General features: G+C 36.6%; 1 protein-coding gene across 2 annotated transcripts; it reads right to left on the bottom strand.

Annotated features, from left to right (window-relative positions):
- Positions 1-5,077: 5,077 nt before the first annotated feature.
- On the bottom strand, positions 5,078-27,407 carry LOC139119391 (uncharacterized). 2 transcript variants are annotated; one of them, XM_070683184.1, is made up of 12 exons: positions 27,137-27,407; positions 22,252-22,436; positions 21,322-21,420; positions 20,682-20,843; positions 19,611-19,904; positions 18,510-18,577; positions 17,637-17,747; positions 16,578-16,755; positions 15,771-15,870; positions 14,972-15,078; positions 8,174-8,305; positions 5,078-5,376 (listed from the first exon to the last, which is right to left on the bottom strand). In XM_070683184.1, exons 2-12 carry the CDS (start codon positions 22,423-22,425, stop codon positions 5,254-5,256), a joined length of 1,548 nt encoding a protein of 515 aa, XP_070539285.1. In that variant the 5' UTR covers positions 22,426-22,436; positions 27,137-27,407; the 3' UTR covers positions 5,078-5,253. The 2 variants fall into 2 exon arrangements, with proteins under 2 accessions (XP_070539285.1, XP_070539286.1); XM_070683185.1 differs by lacking the exons at positions 5,078-5,376; positions 8,174-8,305 and adding an exon at positions 14,360-14,487 and having other exon boundaries at positions 27,137-27,309.
- Between the last annotated feature and the right edge of the window lie 12 nt (positions 27,408-27,419).

Raw genomic sequence — 27,419 nt, 5'->3', positions numbered from 1 at the left:
TGACAATAAATTGCAATAGTTAGTGCTAGTACAGTAACCTTTTTATGATATAAAGGAGGAAATGAGAATAAGAATGACATTTTTGATAACAGCTAGTACTTTCAGATAGAGAATTCATCATAAACTGACATGGTTTTCTCCGATGGTACTTGAGGCAGTTTGCACCTCAAAAATGAAAGACTTAAACTTTTGCTCAAACTTTCCTATCAACCATTCTCTTTCAAAATGCAGAATAAATATCAAGGGTCACCATGAAAATTTTGGAACAAGTATAACTTGGCCATATTTACCAAAGGCCAAAATGATATTGTAAAAGTTTGAGAGTTAGAATATCTGTCCCTGGGGTGCATTCTACCTTTAAAAGTTTCATCTTCATTATAAATCCACAATTACAAGTTGATTAATTTATAGTAACAGTCATGATATCCATAATCACCATCACCGTCACAATCCCATGATGCACTACTGTAAAACATGTCTTTAAGGTAGAATGCGCCTCGGGGTCAGATATTCGGACTCTAAAATGTTTCAATGCTTTTCTGATATATGACTTGTGGGGGTTCATTTTAGAGCTCTTGGTGGAAGAAAACTTTTTGCTAAGTTTTTAGAAAATTGAAAATTTTATTTTTTCTCCATAGAGTTAACACAGGGATGGTGGCCATTTCGAATTTCAAATATTGTTAAATCTTGGGTAATTTGTTTCTCTCGCACCAAAATTTGCACTGTGACCCCTGATTTTTATTCTTGATTTTGAAAGAAAATCATTGAAATATTCCTTGAGGAAAGTTTGAGCAAGAGTTTAAGTCTTTCACTTTCAAGGTGCATACTACCTTAATGATACACCACACTGGGCAAACACGGAGATATGCCTTCTATGAAACACATACTGTACCTAACAAAAGCATACACACATGCATTTGTTTATGTGACACATTTATTGTTTTTTTTCATATGCAAAACAAGGAGTGTTCAGTTCAAATAACAGTCCAGGTTTGACAATTCAAAAAAATGGGAAATCATCATGTATTTCCTCTCTCTATAACATTGTCTGTATGCACAGGTCTTAAAATGAAGTGCATCACAACGTTGGTGTGCGTATTACTTGACAATAATTTAAATAAATTTTGATTGTTTCACACCTGTCTGGTGACCAAAACGGAATTTTGCGTATGTTGAGTTGCTCTTATAGCTGACATGCTTAAAAGTTTTGCTTTTGCTGAATGTAAAAAATATTTTCATCAAAAAAAGGTAAAAAAAATAAACAACAGCTTTAAAATGTCATACATTGTGGAGCTTGAGTTGCCTGCTGAAGATGAAGACACATGAATCAATTTGCATAACATAATTTGCATAATTTGAAACTGTTGCGTTTCAATGTATATATCAGTGTTGCAGCCAGGAATTTTAAACCTGGGGATGCTGTGTCCTACTGTTTATTTTTGGGAACATTTTGCACATTTTGGGGACAACATGCATCACAAATTAGTTTCAAAAAAACAATATTCAAGCTACAGGGACCACGTTTCTATGCTTGAATTTCAGTAACTGTAGCAGTATATCTGCTGCCAATCAGAGCTCAGTTGGACTACAAGCAAGTTATAATATCAAGTGCAGCATTTAAATTACTTCTTATCACAGCTCTGAAAGTACAAAATGTATGCCTAAATGTCATGTAAAACAAATATGTCATGTAAAACAAAGGCAGTCATTATCAGATATTACTTGCAGACTACAACTAACACAGTTGATTCATGAGTGCACCCTAGGTGACCCACAGAATGTGAGAATGCGGGACAACAGGTTCCACTTTGGGGGACATTGTCACAAGGGTGTATCCTGGCTGCAACACATATATAAAGTGAATATCTGGTATTTCATGTCAATGACATAATTATTGATGATACGATAAAAATAAAGCCACATGGGAGATGAACCATTCAAAAATTTATGTCGACTCATAATGCTATACAAAAAGCCTAGAAATACAAAGATAGGGCCAAAGTCCCTGAAGCTACTATAGACATGGATACAAAATTAAGTATTTCCTGACTATATGAAATTATCTCACTAAGGTCATCCTAGGGACATGTAAACCAAATATTAAAGCTGTCTGACCAGCGGTTTTGAAAAAACAAGCGACTCAACAGTTGACAGAGCTCTGCTGTGTTATGTTGAGAATAACCTTTTGTGACACATGTATTGATGAAGAAGGTGGATATCTTTGATAGCTCATTTCAGGATGGCCTGACCAAAAAATGGAAAAAAATTCCGTAAAAATACAGATTTGCATATTTCATCAGACTATATTAGTCTATAATAGCAAATAAACGAGAGTTAATTACATTCTAATTAAAGTAAACAAGACTTGCTTAAATCAAGATTAACGTCATAAAAAACAGCATATCTGTCAGGTTATACAGAATCTTGACTGGTTATCTTTTAATATCAGTATTTTCATCCTATTAACCAAGCACATTTTAACTTTCAAATTAACATTGTAAGTAAGTTCTGTTGAATAAGTTGAGACTGTACGTACTCAGAGAAAGCACACTGAAGAGACAAATGTTTGAAACTTAAGAAGTTCAAGGTCATCAAAAGCATTATAAGGAATCATGTTACACTTTCATTGCACTGTTTACACAGATTGCATAATTGCTATAAATAGCACATGAGGATTCTTACAGCCCAGCTTTACTATAAAAACTCCATCACTTTGACCACTCTTTTATTGACCACTCTATTTTTTTCCTCAAAAAGTAATCTTATTTTATCCTTACCAAGTCAACCATAAATGGAAATTAGAACTTTATCTCTATTTATTTGACCACCCTATCATGACAAACTATTATGAGCAATTTCTTTTAGATAACATAAATGGTGGTTCAGAATATATCAAAGTTGGGATTCAGGAAAGTTGCCTTTACATGTTTTAATCCTACAAGATGGTAAGCATTTCACTATGAACTGTCAAAAAAAGTTGAACTTTCTGATAATTCCACACTAAAATTATTTTGGCTTTGATGATTTCCTAATTAATTCAATTATTTAAAATCATATTAATTATTTTTTTCTGGGTGAATTGATAGGGTTTCTACCGTACAAGAATTCCATACAATGTAAGTCAAATTTTGACCAAAAATGACAAAAAAATTCCTTAAAACTACACATTTGCATATTTCATCACAATTTGAACAAATCTAAATTGGGTTATCCCTAGGGACCTGTACACCAAATAACAAAGGTGTCTGACTAGCGGTTATGAAGAGGAAGATTTTTTACAAAAAACACCTTTTTTGGCATTAATTTGCCTATTTTCAACAATATCAAAAAATTAAAAAAATTGTTTCTCAAAATCATATTTTTAATCTACACAACAAATTTCAAATCACTAAGTACTGCGGTTCTCAAGATATTTGAGTGGACGGCCGCCTCCATATAAACGGACATACATACATACATAAATACATACAGACTGACGCCGGACGCCGGATGGATACCCATCCCAATAGCTTCTATAGACTATAGTCTATAGTAGCTAAAAAGACCAAATTAATATGCAGCATGAAAAATTGACTATTCAAAACTTTGTGTTGCTTTGTAGATCTATACACATAGAAAAATAAAAACAATTGGCAAGTCATGGAAGTCAAGAGAGTGCAGTGTTCTCTACAACCTGGAAAATCCATGTGATTAATTTACATAACAATGTATAATTTGCATATTTTTTTTGTTGTGAAGCATATTTTTCTGACCAGCAGTTTTATATCATATCAAGGATTGAGCCAGGCTTTCTTTAGGTGTGCTGTAAATATTTAAACCTTTAATTCTTGTGTTGCAGTATTATCTGAAAGTTTTAGTACTTGTAAAATATTCAGATGTCAGCTTGTCCAAGCTCCAGTATACATGGACATGATACAAACAATTGTACAGTTTGTTTACATCATAAGTTGCTGCTGTATGTGATGGACAGAGTAATTTTCAGAGCCATGTGTTAGACAAACCGATTTTTGGTTTAAAGATTTTGTAAGCTGATGAACAGCTGTGCACTGCCGTGGCATATCATATATGAATTATAGGAACACAAACTCACATCTATGTGAAGAATGTTTTTCTGCACAGACAGTATGGATACAAAACTGGCTAATTGAAAGAAAGAAAAGATAGACGCTTCCAGCCTTGTACTAGACTAGAAGATCCATTGTAATTCCTTTCTGTCAATCTCCAAACAGACATTGTAGCCCAGTGTGGATAATTTTAACCTAGCTGGAGTCTCAGAGTCATTGACCACGTGCCCCCACCACTCTCTGCTACAGGCAACATTTACACCTACTTTTTCGGTGTTATATGTTTTCTATAACATACATTTTCTGTCTTTTTTATACATAATATTTCAAACAAAAAAATGAGATAAATAAAAAATATACCAGTTTCAACATTGATCCTTGCTCTGGGTTACATAGATGTGAATCCACAATTCAAGATGGCTGCCCTATGGCTGTCAGCTTTGCATACATGATTGTCAAAGTTATGGCAGATTATGAATTTTTTACTGGTGTACTGAAAGTGCTATCCTTGACTGGACAGCTCCTCTCAAAATCTGAGACGTCCACTATGTTTATGGAGCCACTGGGCACGTGCAGGACTGAAAGAAGGCCTGCAGCAGAGATTAGTGTGGCTATTGGTTAGACTCGCTACCTAGGTTATAATCATCCACGCTGTACTACAGTCTCTGTGTGGAGATTGCCTTTCTCTGTGTAGGTGTGCCATCATGCAAACAACCTTCCAGGCTAGCCTGTTTATAGAACTTTCAGGGTTCCATTATTTCTATCCAGATGTGAGTCTCTGGACAAATCTTGTCCTGTAAATAACTTGCACACAACTATAGCTGCCGTGATATCACTTTTAAATAAAATTCAAATAAAACATCAATGTGCACATCTCCTGAATATTAACGTCACTCTGAAAAGTTAAGCTGCCTAATAAAATGCATTTCTGCATTTTGTGAAAATTTCCTGATTAAATGCTTTTGTCTTTTTCACTTTGGAATAATTCACCAACTTTTTTTCAAACCTCAAGTATTTATAGTTCCCAGAAAATTCCAGGAAATTAACCTGGTATCCTGAAACAGGTACAAAGGTGTTTTCCTTTGTTCAGGAACTTCAAATGGTTGTAGCTGCCATTAAATATGATAAATAGCTGTCATGTGACTTTCCAACCATAGAAGGGAGTTAATCTTCCGATGGGTGTTTGTTTTCAGAACAGTATATTCGGTTTCACAATCACGCTGGTTTGGATCAGAATCAGCAGTACAAATGATGTCAGAACCAGAATTCCCAACAGATAGGATGCCTTGACTGGAACATGGAATAATTTGGCCTGCAAGAAATTTACAATTTAAATTAAATGGGTTTCTGTCAAGTCAAGCAACATTTTGGCAGATGTCACGGGGGATAAGTAATAGTTTGAGAGGATCTGAATATACTACAGTATGTGTTTGTGAACACTTCATTGCTGAAAATTTCTCCTTATTCATAGTGGCAGTCTTGTATTTGGTAGTGGAGATCAAAAGTATGAAAGTACCGTAAGGCCAAAGTAAGTAAATTCTTTGTTTTGCGTCCACTCAAAATCCGAAAAGGTACGCGGGTAAGCGGTTAAGAAAAACACACAGAAAATTTAACACAAACTCTGTTTGCCTTTATTGGACAATTTTTCTCAAACAACATGAATACCCCTGTCACAGTGTGACACACTGTATGATCGCTGTATGCATTTTCATGACAAATTAATCAAAATAAAGAGTCATTCTTTGATGTTACTTTTCTCATATAGTTTTAGATTTCTTTCTTGTGCATTCAAAGTGTCATTCTTGACGTTTGCTTTTCTCTTATTAGTTTTAGATTTCTTTCTTGTGCATTCAAAGTGTCCACTTGTCAATACCATTGCACAGCACCTTGACAGCCTCATCAAATTACTTAAATCTGGACAGTTTGAGGAATAGGTACACTATAACAGTATACAGTAGTTCTTGTACGTTTCTTTTATGTTTCTTGTAATGTCTATGCTCTGATGGAATATCATAGTTTTGCTGAAAGCTGTCTGTTTTGAAAGAAAACACCACACAGATATGGTAACCTGTAGCCTCTGCATTCAATTTTAGAAAGGTGGGGCGTCAGACACAAGACATTGATGATATAATTGACAAAAGTATTCCCTGTAGCTTCCTCGGGACCATCTGTAAACCAGCATCTTGCCTTTCCATCAAATAAAAGAAATCATTTCGCAATTGTCAGTCTCCACACACACTCATCAGATCCAAATTTAGAAGGATGCTTCACATCTATATTCCTTGCACTTTCAAAGTACCACACCCCAGATTGATTGAAAAGATAAAGTATCATGGCATAAATGGAAATATTCTACAGTGGATCAAAACATGATTGACAAATACAAAACAGCAGGTAGTCATAAATTAAGCATCATCTGAATGGAGAATACGTCACAAGTGGGTCCCACAGGGTTCAGTTCTTGGACCAGTACTCTTTCTAACCTACATCAATCACACTGGTGGTGAAATTAGCTCTGAACTCAAAACATTTACTGACAATACCAAGACATATCACCCATTGCGAAATTGTAGTGATCCTGAAATTCTACAAGCTGGTTTGGACAAGATACAGAAATGAGTGAACACTGGCCGACGCATATTGGCTACAACAACCCCTTCACAACTGAAGAAAATGACTTAGCCGTTCTACTTCATTCTACCTTAAAACCTCAAGCAAATGTGATAAGTTTGCAAAAAAGCAAACAGAATGCTTGATCTCATCAAACGATCATTGTCAATCAAATAAAAAAAGTCTTTGTCTTTATAAGCAACGTGTGAGACCACAGCTCGAATATGCAGTACAAGCTTGGTCACCATGGCTACAAAAGGACATAAAAATCTTAGCACGGCAAATAATACCTACCGTAAACTCCAACACTACAATTATTCAAAATAGACTTAAACAGCTTGGTTTAATAACACTTGAACAAAAAAGAATTCACGGCGACACGATTCAACTCTAGAAAGTTATCAAAGGCCATGACCACTGTGACCTTTCACTTGAGTTAGCAGCCTACTTGAGAACTTGCGGACATAGTGCCAATTGAACTTCATAAACTAACCATTTGACCTAACACAAGGAAGTACTTTTTTCAGCAAGAGTCGTGGATACCTGAAATAAATTACCAGCCGATGTCATTAATGCAGAAAGTGTGACCTCCTTCAAGAGCAGCTACGAGCGCCCACTACAAGTTTGAACTTTCACAGAGGGATTCTAATATACTTTCCTTACCCAAACTGAACAAAAAAGTTCGTATTGGCCTTTCGTTTATAGGACTGATCACTGGCTTGTTTTTTGTTTCAAGTTAAAATGGACGAATGAACCAAATTTTTGGCAAACCTGAAAGACCCATAAACTAGGATAGGCTTCAACACTTTCCGTTTTTTCCGTCTGCCATACTCTCTGAGTCGTGGTACCCAAGTCCAATCGGCTGACTGAATCTCTCTCTGTTCAAGTCCCGATTGCATGCTCGCAATGACCATACCTTCAAGTTGCCGTGCAAAGGTTTCCTGTTTTGTAACTTTGATCATTTCCCTTTTTTTCATCCATTTTTTATCGTGACGGCAAAGCCACAACAGGCAAAGCCACAACAGACTGTGAGAACGTGAGGCCCCGGCGTGAGGCAGAGAGTATTGACAGGGGTAATGTGTGGAAAGTACTGTTTTACGTCACCGCATGGTCCATCAGTGAAATCTGATTGCCGTAAAGTAGTTTTTCATCGCAAAGTTAAAAGCCACGACTTGCTTTTACGACAGAATAGCGCCACCATCAGCAAAATTTTGAAAGGAAAGTTTGTGTTTTTATTCCGAAAAATCTCAAAAAACCTAGGCGCGCGCGGACGCAAAACAAAGAATTTACTTACTTTGGCCTAATTTAAGACGATGAGAAATCTGATAAATTCCACAGCAGACATTTCATTTTAGAGTTCCTTTCATTTAAACCCACTGATAAGTATTAACAATCATGGGAGATGACTCTATACCACGGTACTGATATGTACTTCTGGAATATCAACAAGCATTTCGCGCACCACAGAGTTCAAAGTTCAAAGATCATCTCCCACTGACCTTAAATCTGGTTGATCCCATGAAGAGAAGAAATGAATCTAGTTCTTCCACAGTGCAAGTTTGATATCCAAAGACTCTAACTTCAAGTCCTGAATGTTTGAATTTTTCACAAGTTGTATTCAGCCTTGCTGCCTGCAATAGAAACTCCTACAGTGTTTACACCCCTGAGGAATCTCACCTCTCATATATGTGTATGACGTTGTGGTCAAATGTGATCTTGTCATATTTAGACTATAATATTAAAAAGTTGACATCAAGTGAAGAATTATGCTACATAGAAAAATTTAGTAAGCCATCATGGTGTTTTAACATTTCATTGTACACTGTGTCATTTATGATATTGGTGATGACAAGGCGCAACAAAGGTTTCATCTACTCCAGTAACCCTGTTTCGCTGTTGCTTCTTGTTACGTGCAGAGAAGACGAACAAAAGGGTGAACTCAGCAGTTAACGTTTAAACAAATTTATTACGAAAATAAAACTAATTGCTAAGTCAGGGATAGAGTACAAGCTTTAAAAGTGTACAGACTACTTATCTCAGCTGGGACGGCAAAGCTCCAGTCCTCAGAGTTGTAACAGTCAGTCGGATGAATGAACAGTCCTTTGGCTTGCAGGCTTGAAGCTGCACAAAGTCCACAGTATAAATCCAGCGTTGACAGTGAAGGTCTTGAAAAGTCTTGAGAATGACTACTGCTGGAGTTTAGTAACACACAAGAGACACGATCCCAAAAGTCTGACTGGAAGCAGTGCACGTCCCTTTTATAAAGGCATATAAGAACAATCTAGAACTTTTATTGACATGCTAATTACTGTTCTAAAATTATCTCTCTTACACAACTAATCAACTTTCCAGAACATTCCAAACATGACTAATTGAATTCAAGGTTGTGAGGTCATTAAGGGCAGTGACCTTGAGAATGTTCTAGACTAATTGAACTCAGGTCATGATGAGTGTGGGGTAAATGACCTACATAACACACCCCCTCTTCAAAAAAGAAAATTTTTCAAAGAAAAATCTTTCTTTTACAAATGTAATCTTGAAAAGGATTTAAGTACTCAAATTTTTTTTTTTTTTTTTTTTTTTTTTTACTCTAAAGTAAAATTTCTTGAAAGTGAACAACAATAAACTCTAAATACGAGAGAGACAGTCTGCATTAAATTGTCTCTGCCTTTGATATGTCTAATATCAAGATTAAACTCCTGTAACATTAAACTCCATCTTAGCAATCTCTGATTTTTGCCTTTAAATTTCTGCAGAAAAACAAGAGGGTTGTGATCAATATAAACCACTATTGGCTGATTTGAAGAAGTAACATAAACTTCAAAATGCTGTAAAGCTAATATCAAAGATAAACACTCTTTTTCAATTGTAGAGTAGTTTCTCTGGGATTTGTTAAATTTGCGTGAAAAATAGCAAACAGGATGATCTATACCATGACTATCCTCTTGCAATAAAACAGCACCAGCAGCCGTATCACTAGCATCTACAGCTAATTTGAATGGCAAAGTGAAATCTGGTGCAGACAACACTGGGGCACTTTGCAGTATGGCTTTAAGTGTATCAAATCCTGTTGGCATTGCTCTGACCAGACAAACTTTACTTTCTTTTTAAGTAAGTTAGTCAAAGGCTCAGTAATTGTGGAGAAATTTGGACAGAATTTTCTGTAGTAACCAGCCATACCGAGAAAGCGCATCAGTTGTCGTTTGCAGTTTGGTATGGGAAAACTTGAAATGGCACTGATTTTGGCATCAACAGGTTTTACCTCACCCTGTCCTACAGTATGTCCGAGGTAAGTTACCCTAGCCCAACCAAACTCAGATTTGGCAAGGTTGACAGTCAACATTGCTTTGCTCAGTCTCTCAAAGAACTTCCGCATGAGCTTGATGTGTTCCTCCCAGGTGTCACTATACAGGACGACGTCGTCAACGTAAGCTGCACATCCGTCTAGCCCGGATATGACGTCGTTGATCATCCGTTGGAACGTTGCCGGAGAGTTCTTCATTCCGAATGGCATCACCTTGTACTGGAACAATCCGTCTGGTGTAACAAAGGCGGATATTTCACGAGCACGATCCGTCAGAGGGACTTGCCAAAATCCCTTCAGTAGGTCAAATTTCGTCACGTACTTAGCTTTTCCCACTCGGTCGATGCAGTCATCAATCCTCGGGATTGGGAAAGTGTCTGTCTTTGTTAAAGTGTTGACCTTCCTAAAGTCCGTGCACATACGATAACTGTGATCTGATTTGGGAACAAGTATGCACGGCGAACTCCAGTTACTTTTACTGGGTTCAATAAAGTCATTGTCCAGCAGGTATTTGACTTCTTCCTGGAGATATTTCGCTTTTGTTGGATTCAGTCTGTATGGATGTTGTTTTTACAGGCTTACTGTCCCCAACATCAACGTCGTGATAGATGACGTTTGTCCTCGTTGGAACATCTTGAAACAGGTGTTTATATTCATGGAGCAGTTCTTTCACCTGTTGTTGTTGTTCTGGCTGGAGGTGTGCCAACTTTGTAGACTCCAGCTTCTCCAGGATTTCTGAGTTCTGAAGCTTGACCGAGCCCAGCTTTGAGTTTAGAGTATTTTCACTCAAGTCAGTTTCAGTATCACTATCTTCATAATGGCCAGAACTGACTGTACTGACAGGCTTGTTTTAGTAGGATTATCCCTATCCAAATATGGCTTAAGCATATTTATGTGACATAGCTGTTTTTGTTTTCGCCTGTCAGGTGTTATTATGATGTAATTTAAATCACTTAATTTCTTATCGATTAGATATGGCCCAAAGTAACGAGCATGGAGTGGTTTGCCAGGATTGGAAGTAGAACAAGAACTTTTTGACCTGGTTCAAACTTCCGTTTTGAGGTGCTTTTATCATATTTGATTTTCATTGACTGCTGAGATGACTCAAGATTTTCTCTGGCTAATTCACATGCTTTAGAGAGTTTCGTACGAAAATCTGACACATATTGCAAAATATTCAGACAATCATCATCGTCTGATAGGAATTTCTCTTTAACGAGCTTAAGTGGGCCACGGACTGTATGTCCAAATACAAGCTCAAATGGGCTAAAACCAAGAGACTCTTGAATTGACTCTCTAACAGCAAAGAGCAGAAAATGAATTCCTTCATCCCACTGCTTCTCTGTGTCAAACAGTAGGTCCTAATCATGTTTTTCAAAGTTTGATGAAATCGCTCAAGAGCACCCTGACTTTCTGGATGATAGGCGGATGACCTATACTGTTTAATGCCTAGCTGATCCATTACTTGTTGAAAAATACCAGACATAAAGTTGGAGCCTTGATCGGACTGGACACATTTAGGGAGGCCAAATAAAGTGAAAAATTTGACTAAAGCTCTCACTATAGTCTTTGTCTTTATGTTTCTCAGTGGTATGGCTTCTGGGAACCGAGTTGATGTACACATAATTGTCAACATGTACTCATTTCCTGATCTTGTTTTTGGTAGGGGCCCAACACAGTCTATTAGTATCCTACTAAATGGTTCTTGAAATGCAGGAATTGGCTGTAAAGGGGCCTTTGGAATGGTCTGATTTGGCTTTCCTACCATTTGACATGTGTGACAAGTTTTACAGAAATGTGCTACATCCTGCCTGAGATTAGGCCAATAAAAGTGACTGAGAATTTTATGATAAGTTTTCCTGACTCCTAAGTGACCAGCCCAGGGCGTTTCATGGGCCAGGCGCAATATTTCAGCACGATAGGGCTTTGGAACCACAATTTGATGTTTTATAGCCCAATCGTCATCAACCAAAACATCTGGAGGTCTCCATATTTACGCATGAGAATACCAGATTTTGTATAATAGGAAACAGAGCTATCTGAAGTTTTACCTTCATCATCTACCCTGTCAAACAAAGACAAAATATCTGGGTCTTTGTGTTGTTCTGCAATGAGATTTGATCTAGGAAATGTCTGACTTTGGTCAGCAGAAGTTTTACTGGAAGTTTCAAATCCACGAGGGATAACGGAATGATCCGTGTCAAACACCTGACTGAGAAGGTGTCATTTAAGTCAACATCTGTGACATTATTTTTGAGAGTATTTTGATTCTCGGAAGTTTTCTTTGACATGGCTCGAGTAATGGCACATGAAGGAAATAAATCGGGTATCTCTTGTTCAATGGCTCTGGATCCTGATCTAAACTAGGATTATCAGTCACAAGTGGATTAGTAATGACCTTGTCCCCAGCAAGGTCGTTTCCAAGAAGAAGGTGAATCCCTTCAAAAGGCAAAAAAGGCCTAATACCTAAAGTCACAGGTCCAGAAACAAAGTCCGAAGACAAATAGACATTATGGAGAGGAACAGGAATAAAGTCGTTGCAATCTACCCCCTTAATAAGAACTTTAGAACCTGAAAATGACTTTTCAGAAAACGGCAGGGTATCTGCCAACAAAAGAGACTGGGAAGCCCCGGTATCTCTTAAATTTTGACAGGGGTAGCAGAAGAAAAATCACTAGAAAGTGATATAAAACCATCATGAATAAATGGTTCGAAAATACCCATAATGCTATCTTGAGAAGAATTGACCTTGACCTCATTAATTGGGGATAAGAGGGGTTTAACCTCAGAAAATGTGTTGCACACATTATTAGACTCTAGTTGAGTTGATGAAGAAATAAAGCCGGTGGGCTTAGATCCACTTTGACCACTTTGACCTTCACGTTTTCTTTTCAATTTGAAACAATCTGACATTAAATGGCCGTCTTTCTTACAATAATTACAAGAAAGTGTACCGAACTGTTTGTCAGAAGGAGATTGAGACTTGGGATCTGATGATGTGGGAGTGTTACTTGAATTTTGTGAACTGTTGTCATTTGATTTTCTACTGTCCTTTGAGAAATTCTTGGATGAAAAGGACGAGTTAAATTTACCTGCATTGTTTCTGTATGAAAAGGACTGGGATGGTTTGCTGAGAAATGAAGATTTGTGGGTCAATGAATAATCATCGGCTAAACGTGCAGCAACCTCCAATGTATCTGCCTTTTGTTCATTGATAAACATCTTGATGTCACTCCGGATGCACCTTTAAATTCCTCAATCAAAACAAGTTGTCGTAATTTGTCATAATTCTGACTGACCTTTTCCGAAGAACACCAACGATCAAATAGTTGTTCTTTTGTTCGAGCAAATTCAACATAAGTTTGATCCTTCACCTTCTCACAATCCCTAAATTTCTGACGGTAAGCTTCAGGCACCAACTCATAGCCCTTGAGAATTAATTCCTTCACAGAATCATAATCTGAAGCCTGCTCTACTGACAATTGAATGTAAATTTCTCTGGCTTTACCCACCAAAGCACTCTGCAAAAGCATAGACCAGGACTCCTTAGGCCATTCAGGCTCTGAGCAATTTCTCAAAATGGAGGAAATATTTATCAACATCCTTTTCTTGGAAAGGGGGGACTAACCTGAAATGCTTAGTGATGTCAAAACCGTGTGAAGGAAGGATTTTCCTGACTGTCCAAGCTCTAAACGTTTCATTTCTAATCTTTCCTGCCTATCTTTCTCTGTCTTTCTTCCATTTCTAACTGCATTTGTATTTTTTCTTTTTCTATTTGTAATTCTAGTTTCTTGATCTCCAAATTTGTCTGCATTTCTAATTCTAATTTTCTGAGTTCAGAGGTAGACTCGGGCTCATAATCTTTCAGGGTGGATTCCTCAAATTGGCCTAAATCAACTAGATGTTTGGCAATACGGTACTGTATTTCCCTCTTGCGCATAGATCTTTTGACTTCTACTTTAAGGAAATTGGCCAGTGTTATGAGGTCGTCTTTTCTGAGGGAATCAAATGTGTCCTGATCAAGGTCATCCATTTCCTCTGGTTTAAATTCCGCCATGATTAAATTTCGCTGAGTTCACAGTATACAGTAGTTTTAAAAAGGCTGGCAAAATGTTGTCAAACGGCTCAAAATGTTCGTATCCCGGACAAGCCCCCAATTTGTTACGTGCAGAGAAGACGAACAAAAGGGTGAACTCAGCAGTTAACGTTTAAACAAAATTTATTACGAAAATAAAACTAATTGCTAAGTCAGGGATAGAGTACAAGCTTTAAAAGTGTACAGACTACTTATCTCAGCTGGGACGGCAAAGCTCCAGTCTCAGAGTTGTAACAGTCAGTCGGATGAATGAACAGTCCTTTGGCTTGCAGGCTTGAAGCTGCACAAAGTCCACAGTATAAATCCAGCGTTGACAGTGAAGGTCTTGAAAGTCTTGAGAATGACTACTGCTGGAGTTTAGTAACACACAAGAGACACGATCCCAAAAGTCTGACTGGAAGCAGTGCACGTCCCTTTTATAAAGGCATATAAGAACAATCTAGAACTTTTATTGACATGCTAATTACTGTTCTAAAATTATCTCTCTTACACAACTAATCAACTTTCCAGAACATTCCAAACATGACTAATTGAATTCAAGGTTGTGAGGTCATTAAGGGCAGTGACCTTGAGAATGTTCTAGACTAATTGAACTCAGGTCATGATGAGTGTGGGGTAAATGACCTACATAACATTCTCTACAAAAGCAGGCTAAACTGCCAGCCCTGTGCACACCATTTCTGCAGAAGAGTTCTGCTTTGTTTCAAACAGCTGCATCCTGCGTGCTCTTCACGGAAAATTACAAAGGTTTCCTCTTCGCACACCTTCCATCTCAAAAGAGGTTTATTAGGCATACCAATACACTCTGAGCAAAGTGTCATATTTATACAATGACGAAAAGGTCTACAGAGTACCGGTAAAGTGATCATTAAACTAAGATAAAACCAAACAACGTACCTGCACTAAAGGAAACAATAAATACATCACCCAAACCAAGACAAAACAGCTCCTGTAAGCCCAGACCATTGGCTCAGTAAATTTATTCAAGATAAGTAAGCACAGACCTGCAATATAATAGAAATTAAAGTTAAGAGTTTCTTACAAGCAGGGCAAGTCCTTCAATGCTTTGTAAATAATACCCCTAGAAATTACATATTGTAATAGAGTATAGAAATTTGATGTAGATTTTGTCATCTCTTGAGAAGTGACCTGCTTCATGGAAATCATCATTCATATACTGATTGACCAACAGTTCAGGAGCTACTGTATGTCATCTCACTGACTCGGGTATATACATTGATTAACCAAACTGAAACTCTTGAGAAGAAAGAGATTTGTCTTCATTCATTTCGTGATTTGTAGATCCACTATTCGGTGTGCAAGACTTTCACATTTTTTTGTAAATGGTCAAACATGACTTCCCATAGAGAGGTAATTTGCAGGAAAAAAAATTCCCTTCATGAAAATGTGTAGAAGCTATCACAGAAAGATTAATAATGGAGTGTTTGCTGGTAAACTTTGCTGATCCAAGCAATGACCACGGACTTTGAAAATTTACTGTTCTATACTGCTGTACTTCTGGAAAGAAGACACAGAGTTGAAAATGACTGGAATCTGAGATGACTTTCAACATTATCAGCTCTGTATACTTTGCAATTTTTTCCAGATGGATACCATACTGTATATGTTTCTATGGACCAAAAAACTTTATTTTAGCTTTTACACATGAAATGAAAGAGTAGTTTGATTGACATACCTATTATGGCAAGTTCAGCAAAGTTGACCACGCATAATGATGTCATCCTAGCTATGGGTCCGTTCAGTCTGGAGATGGACTGTTTGACTCGAAGGACATCCTGAAAAGCAATTCAATGATTTTACATTAAAATGCACTTATCAGATTGAAAGAAGTGGAAACTGTACCATCAACTGAAAATAGGATAGATAGCCTTTGCTGATCATTTTTACAGGTACTGTGTACAAAAAGGGGAAAAAGACATTTTTTAAAACTTTTGATATCATTTGTTTGACATGTATACCAGTTAACCGTTATTCACATCATTTATAGTGGGATAGGATACTATGTAAGATCATCACATAATGTTATACTGTAAACAGAAATGACTGACTGTAACCATGACGATTCCCTGTTCAATCCAAGGTGACCGTGTATTAATACACTTTACGTACGGATGAACATGCCTCGGGGACAGATATTTGGACTCTAAAACTTTCACAATTCTTTTCTGATCTACTGTTTCTGGGGGCTTTTAAAGCTCTCTAATTAATAAAGTTTTTATGTCTTAGTTTTGTTAAAATCAAAAGTTTTTCCCCAAACAGTTGAAGACAGGCGTGGTGGCCATTTCGAATATCAAATATCGGTAAATGTTAGGTACTTTGTTTCTCTAGTATCAAATTTTCCACATTGACCCTTGATTTTCATTCTTGATTGAAGAAATTTTGGGCAAAAGGTTTTGTCTTTCACTTTTGAGGCACACGATACTACCCCTAGAAATCATGTTTTAAACATGAACCATGATGTTGAAGACACCCATTGAGTTACCTGCATAACAACTCTCAGATCAGCTGTTTTTTCCTTCAGTCTTGTATCTATTGCACTGATGTAATAGATCAGCATTTCACACTGTGTTGCATAGTTGATGACAACCGCCGTGTTAACTGAGTTCAACACTAGTATACCAATCATCTGTACAGCAAGGATAACGTAGTGCCAAGCACTCCTGAAACAAAAATGCAGAGCACTTAAATAATTATGAACTTGACAAATAGCTTAATCTGTAAATACAAACAGTACACAATCAAATCAAATAGTTGGTAAAGTGCAATGAAATATTTTTTCACCTGACAGACAAACTGACCAGTTCAATAATTTTGCCAGAATTTTTTCATCAAAATCTGCCTTATCCATACAGTAGGAATACACCCTCTTTGAAATACTCCCCTTCCCTGAGCCACTACTTTTTTGTGTTTAATTATGACTGCAAGTTCTTGTTCTACTCCCCAAAGCATGTTGATTATACACGGTATTCAGCTTTTCCGCTCAGTCTGTACATGTGTAGACTGCATTGTTATTGTTGACAAGTGAATTCTGGTCTGGACTACGATTCAAATACGGTATGAACCATAAAGGCAAATTCATACATATACAAGCACTGAGTTGGTAGGCTATTTGTAGGTATTTCAGCATGTTTGTGGGAGTAGAATAAGAACTTGCAATTGACTACAATTCAAAAAAGGTGAAAAAAAATTCATCGAAAGTTACAGCTATTGTCCTTTTAAGTACTCTATTTCAAGATACGTGGGCATCAGTTTGTAAAAGTTCACTTTGTTAGTTCAGAGGATAAATTTTTCAAGTACTGAAATATCAAAACCATCAAAAAGTAGGTTTGTTGAGAGAGAGCATTAAGATAATACATGCCTCAACACAAAGTCAAAAACTTTGGATAAAGCATATAAATCAGCGGTTACTCTACAAAAGTTTTGGATTTGAGAAACAAATTACTTAAAATTGACTGTCAGTTGGAATTCGAAAAGGCTGCTATACAGTGCATTGCAGATAAGAAAAGTACATGTACTATGAAAGTTATGAAAACCAGCTTACCCAAGCAATGGTTTCAACAACGCAGATTTGTACACATTGAAGGCACCCAGGAACAAACCATGTAAACCAAGGGTGCTCAGAGTCCATATGCCTCCAAATATTAAAATACACCTGCAATAAATTCAAATTGATAAAGACCACAGAAGAGACTCAGTCAGTTGCAGACTGTGATTTAAAAAAATGTTCTTTTTTTTTGGGGGGGGGGACAACTTACAGGAGCCATACCTACTAAAAGTAACTAAAAATTCAAGGACTTTTTCAACAATATTCAAGGACATTTTTCCAAATTATGTCATTTTTATATTTACATATCAATAAAATATCATGCTGACCATCTTGTCATGTTTGAAAATTGTGGGTGGATTATCAATTTTACAGGACATTCCAGGACGCTTTAAAATTCAAGGATTTTCCAGGAATGTTCATGCCCTGAACTTACCATGGTAGTATAAACCTACTAGGAGTGAACAAAGATTTTTCCAGCTAAAGGATATAAACTGTGCATCACTGATTCACAAAAAGTCAAATTAGCACAATGCCAGACTTTTTTTATACTTTCCATCTGCAATTTATTCTTTCTTGAGGGCAGTATGTACATATCAGTGAGAAAATGTATATCTGACAGTTATTGGAAATGTAGGCTGGACACAATATACAGTGGTTTCAATCGGGTTCAAACTCACAACGTACGGTACTCATTCACCTACACAGACAAAACTGCTTGGCCAAATTCCCAATCTCAAAAACATTGGTTCAATAACCAAGCTAAGTGTAACAATTTTTCTGACTGCGACCCCCTCCACACGCTCGTACGCTCACTATCACACATCACAAACAAACTTTATCGAAGGAAAGCAACGAATACAACTTTACCTCATAGACTTGATCATGTTAGCCTGTGTGATGCTGCCAGTCTGAAGTGGTGATGCTTGAAGAAATGTCTAGAAATGTACAAACAGCAGAGATATATCTCATCATTTTGAAAAAAATTCTAACATTCTATGAGCTTCATTATGACTGGATTTCAACCCTTTTCATACTGTAGATTAGCAGTGAAATACTGTCATTGATTAAAGAGAGAAAAGTAATATTTCAAACTTATTATTCAATTAAGTTATTCTACCCTTGAAATACATGCATACTTTCTTTGCCTATTCCCTGAAGTCTATGTTTAAGAATTTCATCATCTACTATTCATCATCTTTTCAATATACCCTATATGATATGTGATATCTATTGGTATTGTCTACCGTAAGTTTTTTTGCTAAAATATGTTACAGAAAAATTGTTAACCAGTTGGGCAAACCATTTAAAAGGCAGTTTCTGTAAATTTTGATCATTTTTTTCACAATTTCATCCAGTGTATTCTTTGTTCTACATTCAAAAGCATGTTGCAACATCATTTATTTAGCTTGTCAACACAGTTTCTATACATGTTAAATGCACTTTTATTGTTTACATTTGCATTCTGGTCTGGACAAGAATTCACTTGTCAACAATAAAAATACACTTTACACATGTACAGTACGAGTTGACAAGCTAAAATAATCTTAACATGTTTTTGAGAACAGAACAAAAAACTGCAGTTGATATTAAAAATAAAAATAGTGAAAACATTATCACAAGGTGCGGCTACTGGCCTTTTAACCCTTTCACCACCAGTTCCCTGTGTACAGGTCCAACTTTACCGTAGAAAACAATGGATTTGGGTCAAACTATGGGGTGAAAGGGTTAAAATTTTCCGCTGTCAAAAGCGTTGTTGCAGGAAACATGAAAGGGATCTCTGCTACAAGTATAGGCAGGGTTTACTTTGCCAAAAGATAACTAACTCTCAAAAGATATGCATGTACAGATATACTGTTTTTGAGTAGGGTTAGTGGTCCAGTTTTAGCACACAGTAAGTGAGCAGACTGATATACATGTACATATACCCTGGACAATTCTCTCTGCATACAACATTCAAAACTGACTCACATGTTCAATAAGAGCATTAAGTTCTTCATTTTCCTGGACCCGGAATATCAGAAAACCGAGGCAAAATGCCATGAAATGAAGGATATCCGGGACCACGTGGGATGTGAAGATGTGGTAGCAATGCGGAGTGAGATTGGCAGGGCTGGTTTGAATCCATGTTGTGGATTGCACTGTGAGTAGATCCCCTTGCAGTGGTGTAGTCATAGCAACAGAACTCGTGTCACTGTTGTTGTCAGGAGCCTGTACTACAGTCTTGCCAGACTGACGTGTAATCAAAGGTGCCTCTGTGACTATCTGATAAACAGAGTGAAGTAGATTAGATTAAAATTTTAGTTTTTGGAGAATCCAGCACAAAAAAGCAGTAGTGTTTTCTCCTGAGTGCACATTTGTACAAATCCTTCTTTTCTATGATGTAAGTTTCTAATATACTTAAAATTTCCTTCATGGATAAGATCGAGAAACAGGTGACCGTTTCTAATTTGTATGGTTAGATTTAGCAGAAATCATGAATTTTAAATATTGGTGTGTTTTAGGTAACTTCTTTCTCTGATCCTAAACTTTGGTTGGTGACTGTAGATTTTTATTCTTGAATTTAAATTCCTGAGGAAAGTTGGTGCAAAAGTTCAAAATGTCATGTTTTGAGTTCACTTTATTGTTATTTGTGAATTTTATTCAGCTTTCTATACCTACAAATTTACATATGTATCTGTAGACATGATATGTACAGTGTAGTACATAACGGAACCAAGAAAACAATGCAAAATAAAAACATTCAAAACAGTTGACAGCCATAATCAAAATTTGTGAAACTTCATGTTGAAATGATGTCCATTCCACCAAAATCAAAAAGTTTTATGAGATTTATCACGCTTGAGAAGTGAAGCACCTTTGCATTCTTCATAGTTGTCTTAGTTTGATCTAGTTCAGATAGATGTCTATTTACTCTGTGAAAAGTTGACAAGCTTAAAATGCCAGGCCTTAATTATTGCCTCCTGGATATTTTGAGATCTTACCAAAACACTTGGCATTGTCCTGAAAACTGTAATTTTAAGATTCTTTTAGTCGACATACCTCTGATGGGTCATTGATATCAATACCACCCTGGCAAGCTAAGACTTGATAAGTGTATGTAAATAGCAGCAATAGAGTGATAAATATGGGATAAATGATGTTTATACACTTCCACCACCGTGAATAGAAGATTATCTCTCTGCCAAAAGCTCTCCATCCGATCTGAAGGAAACAAGATGACAAAGTATTTGTACATATATTTAGCCATACAAATGCTAAGAGTCCAAAACACACACACAAAATATAAAAGGGATAAATGAATGAATGAATGGGTTAATGAACAAATAAAAGACACACAAACAAACAAAAAACACAAACAAATAACAACATATGATTATACAGTGAAGAATTCAGCACTATATAGTTGCTGCTTTAAAGATGTACTGTGGGCAGTTGACATTTCACAAGTACCACATGCACAGCCGCAGTTTTGTTGAAAGACTGTGGCATGGACATGATAAATTATGCCAACAACTGTGTGATTCTAATTTGATATACAGCATAAACGTTAAAAAAGCTTCACTTTGTATGTGATGACACTGGAATCTAATAACATTAGTGAATTTTTTCTGGATATGTCAATCCTATACATACCAGTATTGCCCACATTATTGCAAGTTTTGTATGTTATCAAACTCACCAATGACAAGAGCCTCCAATAAGGTTGGAGTACCTGCTTTTTACATCTCCTAAGAGCCGCTGCAGTGGAAGGGAGAAGGCTTTCTTCTGCATCTGTGATCTAAATAATAATGAAAACCTTGTTATAGCGATTAAGACAATATGTTTATGCAATAAAATGCACAACTTCTTTGTACTTCTATATAATGCAGAAGTTGAGTACAGGAAGATTACAATATTCTGTTAGAGAAATACATCACGTTTTTGCTAATGTTTGGGTACACAGGTACATCTTTGTGGAACCCTGGTAACATGTCTAGTGTCACCTAATATGATTGCATTTATTTAATTATGGGGGAACCTTGGTAAAATGACTGGAGAACCCTGGAAAAGTTTACCTGAATACTGCCCTCTGCAAAGACACTGGAGTAGTATATTTCAGAAATTGCAATCAACAGAAGAAGTTGATGACGTTATACAAGTCAAATCTTAGCACCTATACAATGCCAGGATTAAAACTAAATATCATTCAGAAAGGGGCAGAAGGGTTCAAAATTCTCTCTCCACTCTGGGGGGATAATTAGCCAATCCCATTACTCCTTATGCAGATACACATGTATGGACATCTTCAAAGATGTGAATACCTTTGTGATGAAGGACAGAAGGTACATGTATCCTGGAGGCAATTTGGTACACACACTCTGATTGGGCTACACTAAACTTAGACTTAGATGTATGATATATTCTTGGAGTGTGATGAATATTGACATTCACATCTTTAGCGCTCATAAGGATAAACTGCCACTCATGAAATATATTTCTACTACTTCCTCTGGGTCCCCAGACAGCTGCTTGTGTGTTCAGTTGAGAAACTGCGCAAAAAGTCCAAGGAGACAGACGTCAGTATGTTTCAGACTTTGATTTAGGCAATATCAAAGGTGAATGTACATACCTCAACCCTGACAGCACTGCCTGTTGAACTCATAAATGAGGCATGTAACATTTCTTCCCCTGAACTGATACAGCTTAGTGAAGGTGTCACTGATGAGTGTACCTCATATGCAGAAGACTTTCCACGTTGGACATGATTAGAGCTTGTCGGGTCATAAAATTCTTGGTCAGCCATCTTTTACAGTCCTGTGAATTGCAATATAAATTAGGGAACAGTCATTATTTACGGCCGGGGGGGGGGGGGGTTCAGAGGAATTTCATCGGACGCTCTGAAATTTTGAGTAACCCACCTGCCAATCATGATGAATTTGAGTAACCCCCTCTGCAACTCATTTGACTGACGCCCCTTGTAGAAATTAAATACATCTGTTAGAAAAGTTAAATACATGTATTTGTAAAATTTACAAAAATACAGCAATAGTAAAGACCTTTCAGATCCTGATGTACCCTGCTAGATTATCATTGGTTATCTCATGACAGTTGAAAAAAGTGAAACCAACAAAATGAAATTCAAAGTGACAACAAAACAGATATAAAAGCTCACGCTATAACCAGTATCCAACCATATAGTATTGTTTAATTTGGATGGGTATAATGACAGGGTTTTCACTAGGATATCTGACAGGGCAGAATTTGAAAGTACATGGGGAGAACATGCAACAGGCTATGGGGAGAAGTGTCAGAGGTGAGTGTAAATGGTCTAATGGTGTAAATTGTTTGAAAATGAGAATTTTCGGTTTATCAACTTTGTGTAGTATTAAAAATAGCGCCAATGGCACTTGATCACAACTGGCACATTGTGAAACTACTCTATCTCTGGGTACACCTGTACATGAAATACTGAATGGGTAGGTGCTGCGGGTTTGGAGTTTGTCTGTAAATGCACACAGAAAACAAAGTCCCGAAGTAGCGAATTCCAGCCATTTTCAAACCACACTGTTTGTCAGTGGGGTAAGCAATATTCGCAAACATCACATTTCCAGGCTAATAGACTATGTTTTACGAAATCACACGTCCTTATTACAAAATAAAATGATCTTTGTCTTTAAATCAATGCGCCAGTAAACAGGTCCAGCAGCTAGTTATGTCATCAAGTCTGTAATGTTAAGGGTCATAACAAATGTGAGAAATCTAAAACATTAAATATGTTGTTTTTTATCAATTTTATTACCAAAAGTGCATGAAAATCTCTGATACTTTGAATCAGCCATCCTGCATATTTGTAACATTCATCAAAACCTCATTTCTGTTCAACAGCTCATTAAATAGTCCACAATGCAGGATTGGTGTACATTCCAAAACTACATATATGAAAGACCCTTAAAATCAATTAGTTAAAGGGGGGTTAGAAATTTCCCAAAACTATCTAACCCCTGCTCCGTTTGGCTCCATTTTTCGGAATCGGAACCTTGGAATTAGTCTGAATATCTCTACCAAACATCAATGCAGTCTGTTTAGCGGTTTTTGACTTTTTGTCGTTTATGGAAAATGGACACTGTCCACCACCGGTTGAAGCTAACCCTATATCACAACTTCCAGATGTGATAATGACCTATGGTCATTATGTTAAAAAATACCGCCAATGGCGCTTGGACATAATGACCGCCTAGTATTATCGGCATTTATCAACAACCACACTCACTGTGAATTAGACAGACCACGAAGTCAATGAGCAACATATAGCTGAAAGACTATTTTTCACGTTGCGATTTTAAGCTCATTTTTATGAGAAAAGAGACATGTATATGTATATGGAGAAAAAGCAGAAGACATATTTGTAAATTGTTTGTTAAGTGACAATCATATATGCATCTCTTGAAATTTTGTGGTTATAAGGTATAACAGTAGTGTAAGAATAATGAGGTATGAATAAGTAAGTAAAGCTAAGTTGACTGTAATTATGATTACAAAATTATACACTAAGCTGGGGAAATCTGATTGAAATAAATGTTGAAAAGTAGCAAAGTCATGGTCATCTTTTGTCTAATACCTTGTGTAAGTTCATGAACTTTACATAAATCTTGCTATAGATTTGTTGCTAATGGGCAATAACTGTGTTTCAGATCATTTGAGAGCAATCTATCCATGACAGGTTTAAATTGTAATATACTTCTATTTAAAGGAGAGAAACTTCTCAAATAATTTTTTCCCTGTAATTTGCTGTGAGAACACATGGACAGATGCTCAGGACTCTATGCTGGTGCTACCTTGATAACTAACCTACAACTTGTAACGTCATTGTCTAACCTGTTCACCCCAATTTCCTGTAGACAGGTCCACACTCTCCATTGATAACAATGGGTTTGGGCCATACCATTGTAGTGAAAGACTGTAACATGTGAGGTTGTGGATACTTAATCTCTGGAATGTCAAAGTCTGTATATTGACTCAAGGATGTTTACTTAACAAATGCCTAGGGTCATCTCAAAAGTGAGAATCTAAACTATGAAATATGGTTTTTTTTAATGCTTTTGATGCCCAAAAGACCATAGAAATCTCTTATACTTCGAATCAGCCATCCTGCATATTTGTAACATTCATCAAACCTCATTTCTGTTCAACAACTCATAAAACAGTCCACAATGCAGGATTGGTGTACATTCCAAAACTACATATATGAAAGACCCCAAAAATCAATTAGATAAAAAGGGGGGTTAGAAATTTCCCAAAACTATCTAACCGGCGCTCCGTTTGGCTCCATTTTTCGGAATTGGAACCTTGGAACCAGTCTATGTATCGGTATCAAATATCAATGCAGTCTGTTCAGCAGTTTTTGACTTTTTGTCGTTTACGGAAATGGACGACATCAAACACCGGTTGAAACCACCTCTATATCACAACTTCCAGTTGTGATAAACATAGGGCCAAAGTCCCTGAAGCTACTATAGACATGGATACAAAATTAAGCATTTCCTGACTGTATGAAATTATCTCACGAAGGTCATCCTAGGGACTTGTAAACCAAATATTAAAGCTGTCTGACCAGCGGTTTTGAAAACACAAGCAACTCAACAGTCGACAGAGCTCTGCTGTGTTATGTGACACATGTATTGATAAAGAAGGTGGATATCTTTGATAGCTCATTTCAGGATGGCCTGACCAAAAATGGGAAAAAAAATTCCGTAAAAATACAGATTTGCATATTTCATCACAATTTTAACAAATGTAAGTTGGGTTATCCCTAGGGACCTGTATACCAAATAACAAAGCTGTCTGACCGGTGGTTATGAAGAAGAAGATTTTTTATCAAAAACGCCTTTTTGGCGCTAATTTGCATATTTTCAACAATATCAAAAAATTAATAAAAATATTAGTTTCTCAAAATCATATATTTTATCCACACAACAAATATCAAATCAGTAAGTACTGCAGTTTTCAAGATATTTGAGTGGACGGACGCTTCACAAACTGACATACATACATACATACATACAGACATACATACAGACTGATGGTGGACGCTGGACGGATACCCATCCAAATAGCTTCTATAGACTATATTAGTCTATAGTAGCTAATAAACGAGAGTTAATTACATTCTAATTAAAGTAAACAAGACTTGCTTAAATCAAGATTTAGGTCATGAAACAACAGCATATCTGTCAGGTTATAAATATTTTCATCCTATTAACCAAGCACATTTTAACTTTCAAATTAACATTGTAAGTAAGTTCTGTTGAATAAGTTGAGACTGTACGTACTCAGAGAAAGCACACTGAAGAGACAAATGTTTGAAACTTAAGAAGTTCAAGGTCATCAAAAGCATTATAAGGAATCATGCAACACTTTCATTGCACTGTTTACACAGATTGCATAACTGCTATAAATAGCACATGAGGAATCTTATAGCCCAGCTTTACCATAAAAACCCTATCACTTTGACCACTCTATTTTTTTCCTCAAAAAGTAATTTTATTTTATCCTTACCAAGTCAACCATAAATGGAAATTAGAACTTTCTCTATCTCTATTTATTTGACCACCCTATCATGACAAACTATTAGATAACATACAGGGCACAATGAATGACTGTTCAGAATATGTCAAAGTTGGGATTCAGGAAAGTTGCCTTTACGTGTTTTAATCCTCCAAGATGATAAGCATTTCACTATGAACTGTCAAAAAAAGTTGAACTTTCTGATAATTCTACACTAAAATTATTTTGGCTTTGATGATTTCCTAATTAATTCAATTATTTAAAATCATATTAATCATTTTTTTTCTGGGTGAATTGATAGGGTTTATACAGTACAAGAATTACATACAATGTAAGTCAAATTTTGACCAAAAATGACAAAAAAATTCCTTAAAAATACACATTTGCATATTTCATCACAATTTTAACAAATCTAAGTTGGGTTATCCCTAGGGACCTGTCTCTTAAATAACAAAGCTGTCTGACCAGCGGTTATGAAGTAGAAGATTTTTTACCAAAAACGCCTTTTTTGGCATTAATTTGCCTATTTTCAACAATATCAAAAAATTCATAAAAAGAGTTTCTCAAAATCATATTTTTCATCTACACAACAAATATCAAATCAGTAAGTAATGTGGTTCTCAAGATATTTGAGTGGACGGACGCCTCACAAACGGACATACATACATACATACATACAGACTGACGACGGACGCCGGACGGATACCCATCCCAATAGCTTCTATAGACTATAGTCTATAGTAGCTAAAAATGGTCATAATATCCTCTATTATAATTATCCCAAACGCAAGTGTAAGCTACTGTGTGTTCATTGGCCTTTGCCTTTGCTCTGCCCATGGCAATAAGTTTATTTCCACAATTTTCAGCGGTATGTATATACATGTTTGTAATACTTGTAAATGTGTAGGTTTATGGAGCCCCATGGTTATACCACATGCGGGTGTACTTACCTTTTACATGTAAATAACTGGGGGCGTTTCGTTGTCCTCGCAGAACTCTCGCTATGGGTCGCCCATGTTCAGGGTCTTGAAATGTTCAATTTCACGGTGATTTCAGCGAAGAAAACACTTGTCAGGAGTAAAAAATAATTTATGTCATTATTTCCGAACTGATCACTTGCGACTTTCTACCTATATAGGCAGCAGAAGCGCGTATGTACATGAACAAAATGTTTAGAAGTTTTACATGCAAGTTCCAAACCTGCTTCCGGGTACGGCAATGCACAGAGACTAC

This window comes from Ptychodera flava, chromosome 19 (genome assembly GCF_041260155.1).
Source record: "Ptychodera flava strain L36383 chromosome 19, AS_Pfla_20210202, whole genome shotgun sequence".
NCBI lineage: Eukaryota > Metazoa > Hemichordata > Enteropneusta > Ptychoderidae > Ptychodera > Ptychodera flava.
The sequence above is the reverse complement of the archived record's forward strand: the minus strand, read 5'-3'. Positions and strand labels throughout refer to the sequence as shown.

Bases quoted from the DNA above. Each gene is read 5' to 3' on its own strand.
- LOC139119391 (XM_070683184.1), bottom strand. From the start codon at position 22,425: ATGGCTGACCAAGAATTTTATGACCCGACAAGCTCTAATCATGTCCAA. The intron at 17,748-18,509 runs GTAAAGTTGTAT...AATTTATTGCAG, and splicing joins AACATGATCAAGTCTATGAG to GTGTATTTTAATATTTGGAG. The intron at 15,871-16,577 runs GTAACTCAATGG...ATTGCTTTTCAG, and splicing joins ATCTGAGAGTTGTTATGCAG to GATGTCCTTCGAGTCAAACA.